At 57.8% G+C, this 9,359-nt stretch overlaps 1 protein-coding gene across 2 annotated transcripts in view; it reads left to right on the top strand.

The window, feature by feature from the left end:
- The first annotated feature begins 2,533 nt into the window (after positions 1 to 2,533).
- Positions 2,534 to 9,359, top strand: part of LOC102044410 (hydroxyacylglutathione hydrolase, mitochondrial) — an 11,317-nt gene continuing 4,491 nt past the window's right edge. The window contains exons 1-8 of one of the 2 annotated variants that reach the window (XM_005425956.2): positions 2,536 to 2,764; positions 3,331 to 3,395; positions 4,139 to 4,256; positions 5,120 to 5,228; positions 6,035 to 6,138; positions 6,548 to 6,649; positions 6,874 to 6,953; positions 7,274 to 8,320. In XM_005425956.2, coding sequence (XP_005426013.1) covers positions 2,660 to 2,764; positions 3,331 to 3,395; positions 4,139 to 4,256; positions 5,120 to 5,228; positions 6,035 to 6,138; positions 6,548 to 6,649; positions 6,874 to 6,953; positions 7,274 to 7,373 — 783 coding nt within the window. In that variant the 5' untranslated portion in view covers positions 2,536 to 2,659 and the 3' untranslated portion in view covers positions 7,374 to 8,320. Of the gene's footprint in view, positions 2,765 to 3,330; positions 3,396 to 4,138; positions 4,257 to 5,119; positions 5,229 to 6,034; positions 6,139 to 6,547; positions 6,650 to 6,873; positions 6,954 to 7,273; positions 8,321 to 9,359 lie in introns of those variants that run through there. The other variant, XM_031061104.1, reaches the window with a different exon arrangement.

The following is a 9,359-nucleotide window of genomic DNA, read 5'->3' as shown; positions in this document are numbered from 1 at the left end:
GGCCGGCAGCTCTGGGCTGCAGCCGGGGCCGTGCCGTGCTGAGCCCATCGCGGAGGCCCCGCGGAGCCCCGCGCCGGCGGTCAGTGCTGGGGAGGAGGAGGAGGATGGGGGGCCGGGCTGCGTTCGGCGGGTGACAGCTTGTACCGGTGATGGAACCGACCCCAAACGGTCCGAGCTTGCGTTTGCATTTCGGGCCTAAATCCTCAACGCCTCTCCTGGGCTCTCTGGGAATCTCCTCAGGTGGTTTTGCATCGCTGGGGTTTTAAGACGTGGCTGTGTTGGGCGAGAATCGCCGGGGTTCTGTGGCAGGGACACTGCCGGGAGCTGCCGTGTGGCAGTGCCAGACCGAGCCTGTGGCAGCTCCCGAGGTCCCAGGGTGGGCTCTGCCCCTTCCACTGCCGGGACTGGGAGCTGCCCTGGCTTCAGACGCATTTCCTGGAGCCACAGACTCGCTGGGTATCCCAAAAATCCCCGCAGAGTGTAAAGAGTGAGCGTGGTTCTTGTGAGGCAGCGCAGCAGCTGGGCGTGCAGTCATTTCTGAGTGACAGCCCTGCTGGGAACGGGAATTTTCCACTCTTTTATGTAATAGAGTAACCCCAAACGTTCTGGAGGAAGTGCACGAAGCAGCCGGGTTCTGAGGGAACCTGCCTGCTGACATTAACAGCTCCAGCTGCAGAGCCTTTCCCCTCCAGCTGTGCCCATGATCCATTCCACAAGCCCAGGTGGGTGATTCAGAGCCTGCTGTCCCACCCCTCTGCTCCAGACAAAGCTGAGTAATAATGAAGTCACTGGGCATTAATGAGTTCTGGGGCAGAGCTGTGTGTGTGACAGGATCTGAGCATGGCCAGGGAGCTCCTCTGGGCTGGACAGGTCTGAGCAGGGCGTGAGGAGCTCCCTGCTCTGCTCCTGAGCTGCACATGGCAACTCACAACATGTGAGTTTCATTCTTGGTGGATGCTTTCTCATTCCTTTGTTGAAATTACATGTTTGGAAACATTTCCTTATGTGGTGCAGCTTGTTTGTTTGTTTGGTAAGAATTGCAAATTACACACGAAAAGAGACTGTGGGATCTGGGCCAAGGTTAGGGATGGTTCATGGGAAAGAAGCATTTGAAATATGTGAATATTTCCTTTGAGTTGAAGTTAAGGTTGGGTTGTTTCCTTTTGTTTGGTTGTATTTTTTTTCCTAGTTGATGTCTGGCCTGCAAACAAACACCCAGTATAGATAACTCTTGTGACTGAGAGCATCCAAAAGTTCTCCCTGTTGGCGAGCAGTTGATTTTTGGGCATTTTTCCCCATCAAAGAATAGTAAGGGCTTTTTTGTGTTTTTTTGAAAGGAGCTTCTCCAGAGGAGCACTGCAGGTAGGGATGCTTCTCCCAATCCTGTAAATACCCAGTGCATGCCTGTTGTGTTGTGCCTTGGGTTTGTTGGTTTTTTTGAGCACTATGTTTAATTTCACTGGTTCCCCTTCCCTCCTGAGCAGGGATGGTGGAGGTGGAAGAAGCTCTGGGCAGGATGGTAGTGCCAGAGGGCTCTGACAGCTCCCTGTGCCTGGCAGCAGGAGCAGATCTGCAGGACTGTGGGGCTCCTGCAGAGCTGCTCTTATCGGGGCTGGGCAGGCTGGGGACAGTGGGACAGGGTGGTGAGCACCAGCACAGGGACCCTCCCTGTGGCCCGGAGGGAGGTGGCCAAGCAGGAAAGTCAGGAGCCTCTGGGAGAGTCAGTGGTGCAGAATAAAATGGGTCTGAGCCAGCACAGGCACCTCTGGGTTGTGCAAACACCTCGTGGGTGCTCAGCCAGCAGTTCCTGACCTGCAGGGACTGGCGTCTCTTTCCTTGCAAGTGTTTGAGCTCAGCTCTGAACTGCAGGGCCCAGCAATGCCAGGCCTCGCTGTCTCTGCTTCCCTCCCTTCAGTTTGTGTGGTAACACCTCTCAGCGTTGGCTATTTCTTTAAGAGCCAAGCAGTGGAGCCCGGGTTATTTGCATCTGGAATTTGCTTCTTGGATCTGATTAAACATTGAACCAAAAGCAAACATGGAAGCTCTGGTGTTGCATCAGGGCAGGCATGAGCAAGGGCCCTGTGTTACCTGGCCAGGTAGGGAGCCTTCCTGCCTTGGAGAGCCTCTTTGCTCTCCATGTGCAGTGCAGGATGACATTTCCCACAGAAATACAAACTGGATATTTCTGTCGGAGCAGTGTGTGTATTTCCGTATTTCTCCTTTTTTTTTTGCCCTCCTTCCTTCTTGTTTTTTGGCTCTGACGTGTCCTTTGTGCCTTTTTTGCAAAACGTCTGTCCCAGGCTGGCCTTTGACCAGCTCCATTCTGCTCTCTTGCCCCTTGAAATCTCCTCTCTGATGCAAGTGCAGAGTTGTCCCTGCATGGAAAGCAAAGTGTCCTCTCCTTCTCAGGGCAGCTCTGGAGCACGCAGAGCCTTGAGGGGCACCAGGTTTTGTCCCATGGTGGCCTCACTCCTCCTGTCTGAAGGGGGCAGGTCGGGCTGTGCTGTGAGCTGGGGCACCTGCCATGCCTTGTCCCTCCTGTCCCCTCCCAGGGCTGAGCTCTGACTGGTTTTGGTGCCCAGGTTCAGCACAGCTGCGAGCTCAATTCCTGCACACCGAGCACGAGCTGAGGGAGCCCAGGACAGTGAGCCAGGCCGACATGAAGGTGGAAATCCTGCCAGCCCTCACTGACAACTACATGTACCTCCTCATCGACCAGGACACCAGGGAGGCTGCCATCGTTGACCCTGTGCAGCCCCAGAAGGTAACACCCCCCTGGCTCTGGGATGGCCTTGCAGGAGGGAACGAGCCCCAGGCTGCCCCGGGTGTGGGGGAAAGGCTGGAAGGGCTGGCTGTGCACAGGGACAGCCTGGGGTCACCCCAAGGATTGCTGTGTCCCTCCTTTACTCCAGGGATTGCTGTGTCTGTCCCTCAGTCACCCCAGGAATTGCTGTGTCCCTCCTTTACTCCAGGGATTGCTGTGTCCCCAGCTCACCCAGGGATTGCTGTGTCACCCCAAGGATTGCTGTGTCCCTCCTTTACTCCAGGGATTGCTGTGTCCCCAGCTCACCCCAGGGATTGCTGTGTCCCTCCCTCACCCCAGGAATTACTGACCTGTTCTGGGATTTTGGCCTTAATTTGATGTAGGGCAGATGAAGGGAAATGGCACTTGGGGCTGGGTCAGAGCTCGTGTGCTGCCCTCTCCCTCCAGCCTGGGTGGGATGAGCTCCTGCAGGGCTGCTGTGGCTCTCACTCCTCATGCCCAGGTGCCACCAGGGGTGCTGCCAGCTCGTTCCATGGTGTGACTCTCCTCCTGTGTCGCTCCTGCAGGTTTTGGATGCAGTCAAGAAGCATGGAGTGAGGCTGACCACTGTCCTGACCACCCACCACCACTGGTAACCGCCCTGTCCTGGTCCCTCACACACACACAGCCAGCAGCTGCTGCTCTCCTGGCTCCAGGGGATCTCTGAGCAGCAGCTGAGGCAGAAGGATCAGAGCTCATTCCTTTGGCCTTGCTCTGAGCTGTGTGTCAGTGCCTTTCACCTTTAAAACGCTGATTTTTGCGGGCAGCTGTGGGTGTGGGAGGGAGCACAGCGGTGCTGAGGTGCCAGGACAGGCCCGTGAGGCGTCCTGCAGTCAGCACTGTGGGAGGATCACTCAGTGCAGATCAGCTCTGCCAGGGTGTAACATGAATGTTTTGCTGTAGTAACCTGTGTGTGGGTCAGAGTGGAGCCACCTCTGTGGCTGGAGAGCGAAACAAGCAGCCCTGAGCTGGACAAAGCAGCAGCACAGCAGTGCTGGGCTCTGGGGCAGCTCTGTGCCTGCTCCCTGGTGTTTTGCACATTTTCCACTCACCCCATTCCCTCCCTGCCCCAGTTACTGCAGAGGTTACTGGGAGCCCCTAAGGCTGCTGTTTCCCACCTGGGATGGACTTGTCAGGGATTGATTCCCCCTCTGACTGCCCCAATTACTGCAGAAATGATTTCCACTCCTGTTGCCATGGCCTGTGCTTGGCTGTGAGGAGTGATGGATCCTGGGAGAGGCTGGATCAGAAATGATCACCTGGAGCTTACCACTGCACTCCCAGTGACCATAAACCTGTGTTCATCCCTCCCCAAATCCCTTTTTTCCCTTCCAGGGACCATGCTGGAGGCAACGAGAAGCTGGTGAAGATGGAGCCGGGGCTGTACGTGTACGGGGGGGACAGCAGGGTGGGGGCCCTGACCCACAGAGTGTCCCACCTGACAGCTCTCAAGGTAAAGGGAGGCACTGCAGGGCTCTGGGCATCCCCTCCTTGTGGCACAGCTCTGATCCCACCTGGGCTGGGCAGCTCTGGTGCCTTTCAGCACATGGGGGATGGCTGAAATTCAGCTTTCACCATTTTCCAGCCCTGGGAGCTGCGACCCCTCTGCCATGTGTGAGGACAGCACTGGGGCACCTGGGACATGCTGGATGTCCCTGTGCAGCTGGGGGACAGGACAGGGGCTGTGTGACAGGGCAGGGAGAGTGTGACAGGGCAGGGATTGTGCTCTGCCAGGAGCACGGCAAGATCCAGAACAGATCCAGCTGTTCCCGTGGGATGCCAGCTGGAAGATGGGCTGAGCACAGCAGTGCCAGCCTGGCTGTCCCCTGCTGGCAGGGAGCTGGCAGGTGCCAGCGCTGCTGGGACAGGTGACAGCACTGCTGGGACAGGTGCAGGCAGGCATGAAGGGCCCTGCTGGCCTCGGGTGCACAGGAGGGAGCCCAGGAAGGTGGGCACATGAGGCTGTGTTGAATCCTTGCCTTTTCCTCATCTACTTCTCCCCTTCAGCTCCATTTCTGTTTGGGGCTTTTTTCACGCTCCATCAGCTTTGTTTAGGATTCTCTGTTGGCTCCTGCTGCCACCCAGGCTTTGAGTGCATGGACGTGAAAGGATCTGGCAGTTCCCTTTGTCAGGACACCTGCTTGGAGGAAACAGCTCCCTGCCAGCCCTCCCTCCCTCCCTGGGCTCTCCCAGGAGCAGAGCTGCTGCTTCCTGGCCAGCCTGGGGCAGATTTGGGACCATTAGAGCACTGAGAGTAGCAATTCTTTTCTAACCATGCCATTGCAGCTTCAGCTTAGTGTTCTGCCTTCTTCCCAGGTGGGATCTCTGAGTGTGAAATGCCTCAGTACGCCGTGTCACACCTCGGGACACATCTGTTATTATGTGACTAAGCCAAATAGCTCCGAGCCACCTGCAGTTTTTACAGGTGAGGAGTTGGGAGGTTCCCTTGCAAAAACAGAAGCTCCCCCTCTGCCTGGGTGCCTCTGGATGTGCATCCCTCCCTTCCTGCCAGGGCAGCTGTTTATAACATCCACATCTCGTGCTCCCCTTCCCAAGCAGGAGCTGTAGGTGGAGCTGGGGAAGCCCCTCTGGATTTGTGAGCCAGGGCTGCACACCCTGCAGGCAGCAGCAGGAGCGAGCCCTGCATGAGTCCCACATCCAGCATTTTTTTTTTTCCTGGAAAAAAGAGCTGTTGGTTTCCTGTTTGAGGCCAAACTGGCTGATCCCAAACCCTGTTGCTTTTCCATGTATCTGTGCTCAGGTCTGACAGCAGAGAGAGGAGAGAGTAGGGGAGTCAGGGAGGGCTGGTGCTCCACTGCTGGTGGCCAGGGCCTGGATCCTGCTTTGGGGAGAAGGATTCCCCTTCCCTGGGGCTGTGCTTCATCCCTGTGTTCTCCAGAAGCTCCTGCATGGAAGAGAAAGAGCCTTAAACAAGATTTTAGAGAGCACTGGGGAGAAAATAGAGGCGACTCATCTTTGTTCAGTTTCACAGCAAAGAAAAGTGTTCCTTGTCCCCTGTAGGAGGGACAGCAGGGGACAGGGGCTGCCCACAGCTCGGAGGTGCTGGCAGGAGGTGCCTGGTGAGGCTTCCACATTTGCCACCAGTGTTGGTGTGGCACAGCCCGGCTGTCCCCGTGCTCAGCTGCTGTGCTGGGCCAGCAGTGGCAGGGCTGAGCCCCCAGGCTGGTGTGGGCAGCCTGCTGTGGCCCTGATGCCATGTCACCCCTGCAGGTGACACCCTGTTCGTGGCTGGCTGTGGGAAGTTCTTCGAGGGCACCCCAGAAGAGATGTACAAGGCACTGATTGAGATTTTGGGCAGCCTGGACCCCAGAACGGTACAAACCTCTCCTTCTGTGTGAGTGAGGCAGCCCAGAGCAGCACACAGAGCAGAGAAACACCCTGAGGGTGCTGCTGTGCAGAGAGACTGCTGTGTGCAAGGAATGGATGCTAACAGGAGTTCTGTGGTGCTGCAGTGCCCTGGGAAGGATTGGCCTGCCCCAAATGCGTTTGTGCTTTGTGGGGAAGGAGCAGGGGCCGGTTATGAAAGGCTGCTGGGCTGGAACATGGGGCTCTCTCATCTGTTCTGCTGGCAGCCTGTCCTGCCTGCTGAGTCCTGGCACGTGTGCCTGTGTCCATTTGGGGGTGTTGGGTGGAGTGTGCTGTTCCTGCTGTGCTGCTGGCACCTGGCAGTCCCCCCTTGGTGCCTTTGCAGTGCCCAGTGTCACTGTCCCTTCCTCTTCCCAGAGGGTTTACTGTGGCCACGAGTACACCATCAACAACCTCAAGTTTGCTCGGCACGTGGAACCCAGGAACCCCAGCATCCAGGAGAAGCTTGCCTGGGCCAAGGTGAGCTGCTCTTCCTTCCCTGCACACAGAGCCTCACTCAGGAGCCGCTGGGGAGAACAGGGAGTTAAGAGCCAGGTTGCTGCGTTGCAGGGCAGCAGGGTTTGGCTGTGCCCACAGTTTGCTGTCTGGGGGAGAAATTCCCTGCCTGGAAAGTCCTGTTCTGTCCAGGACACTCCCTGCTCCCCAGAATTCCTGGTGGAGCAGCCCTGTGTCCCTCCTTGCAGGCCCAGTACGACAGTGGAGAGCCCACCATCCCCTCCACCATCGCCGAGGAGTTCACCTACAACCCCTTCATGAGAGTGAGGTAGGGAACTGTCCCAGTGCCTCCCACATCCCTGTCTGGGAGCCTCCCGGGCTCTCACTGGCTGTCCTGGCAGAAGGTTCCTGGTTTGGGGGTTGTGCTGAGCATCATTCCCTGGCTCAGGAGGCACAACAGGCTTTGGTGTGTCCTGCTCCCTCATCCAGCAGATGCTGCTGGGGCACAGAAGTGCCATTTCCTCCTGAGCCTGCAGACCAGGCTGGGAGCTGTGCCAAAGCCCAGTGTTTGGTGCTGAAGTGCAGCCTTGAGCCCTGCCCCTGGTGCCTCCAGGGTCCCATCCTGACCCTGCTCTTCCCTCCTGGCAGGGAGAAGTCAGTCCAGGAGCACGCTGGGGAGAGCGACCCTGTGCGGGTCATGGGGGCCATCAGGAAAGAGAAGGACAACTTCAGAGTGCCCAAGGACTGAGCCCTGCCTGCATCACTTTAATCATCACTTTAATGTCACTTCAACTGTCACTTAGACCTTCCAGATGTTTTAGGAGTCAAATCTTCTGTCGTGGTTGAGACAAGTTTTCTTTAGGTTTTTTGTTTTAAGAGAAAAAAAAGCACTTTGCCCTTGTTGAGATGTTCCACAGCATATTTATATTACAATGAAGAATATTTATCCTCCTCTTGCTCTCTCAAGCTGTCACATGTCGCCTGCAGATCATGGTGCAAGTGTCGGTGTGAGACTCCAGGCTGGGCAGGATCAAGCCTGGGGGTTTAGGAAGCAGCTCCTGTCATTGCTGTGGATGCAGAAGGTGGGACTGAGATGTCTCTGTGTGTAGCAGAGACCAAACTCAGGAGCTGAAGATTCCAATGTTTCCTCCATGCTGCTGCTTCAACATTCTGGGTGTCCTCCTGGCTCCCCCAACACCAGTTCCAGGGACAGACCTGCCATGCCAGTGCTGCTTCAGGTGTCACCTGGGAGCCCCACGGGCTGCTCTGGCTCTGGGGCCATCCAGCTGCTCTCTTGTCCCCAGGCCTTGCTGTGCTTGCACCCTTTGAGTCCCAAGCTGTTGCATGAAGCTGCTCCCTGCTGTCCCCTGTGTGTGACCTGTGCCAGGGCTTTGGCTGGTGCCTCAGAATGCAGGAGCAGCCACTCCTGGTGGGTGCCTGTCCCCCTGAGGGAGGTGACAGCCCTGCAGCAGGCCTGGGAGTCACAGGCAGCTGAGCAGTTGTTACCTGTCCCCAGGTGAGCAGGGATGGGGGGTGGCACCAGTCTTCATTTGCTTTAAAATGCTGAATTTTATGTGGTTCAGAGAGAGAAGTGCTGCCTAAAGCTGTGGTGCCTCCTGGAACTCTGTGCTGCCACACCTGAGTGCGGCTGTCCTGAGGGCTGGGCAGAGGGGAAATAAAGAACAGCTGGAAGCAGAGGTTGTTAACTCACAGATTCCTGAATTTCTTGGGTTTGGACTGGAGATTGAAGTCAACCAGCTGGGAGTGTCATTCTGCCTAATCCTGGGGTGAGTGGGTGGCACTGTGGGGACCCCAGGGGCTTTAGTGGCAGCTGCATTTTTGTGGGAGGGGAACAGGGAGGGTTCAGCCCTGGTTCTGCTGCTGTGAGTGCCAGTCCCTCCTCACAAGGGGCATTTGGGCCCCTCAGGACTGGAGGGACATGGAGGGGCTGGAGCATGACCAGGGAAGGGAACTGGGCCGGGGAGGGGCTGGAGAATTCCTGAGGGAGCTGGAAAGGGGCTCAGCCTGGAGAAAAGGGGGATCAGGAGGAATTTCTGGCTCTGTGCAGAGCGGGGGACAGCCGGGGGTGTCGGGCTCTGCTCCAGGGAACAGGGACAGGAGCACAGGGAACGGCCTCAGGCTGGGCTCAGGGTGGGATTTTAGGGAAAATTCCTTCCTGGAGGGGCCGCCCAGCCCTGGCACAGCTGCCCAGGGCAGGAGTCCCCATCCCTGAGGGGATTTAGCAGCCCTGTGCATGTGGCACTTGGGGACGTGGGTCAGTGCTGGCTTTGGTTTTGGGGGGAATGGTTGGATTCTGTCTCGGGGGACTTTTCCAGCCTCAACAAGGCCGTGTGGGGGCCATGGCCAGCCCTGCCCCAGCGCTGGGGATGCTCAGCTCAGCTCGCTGTGCCTTTGGGGCTTCCTGCACTCGGGGTGGGACCCTGTCCGTGGGGCAGAGACCCTGCAGGACCTCCCTGCAGCAGTTCCAGCGTCCGGCACCGCTCCGCACCTTCCCTCCAGTGCCACCAATGCCACCAGTGCCAGCCCCCCTCCCTCCCCGCGTCCCCGCTGGCCCTGGGGCAGGCAGGGGCTGATTTTGGGGACAGGGCTGGGGGCTCCCCTCCTTCCTCCATGCCGGGCGTGTCGGGATGCGCCCAGGCTGGCGCAGGGGCGGTCCCCCGTGTCCCCCGTGTCCCCCGTGTGGCCGCGGCCGGGCTGTGCCCGCCCCACGCTG

The sequence above is a fragment of the Geospiza fortis genome, unplaced genomic scaffold (assembly GCF_000277835.1).
Source record: "Geospiza fortis unplaced genomic scaffold, GeoFor_1.0 scaffold213, whole genome shotgun sequence".
Taxonomy (NCBI): domain Eukaryota; kingdom Metazoa; phylum Chordata; class Aves; order Passeriformes; family Thraupidae; genus Geospiza; species Geospiza fortis.
The sequence above is the reverse complement of the archived record's forward strand: the minus strand, read 5'-3'. Positions and strand labels throughout refer to the sequence as shown.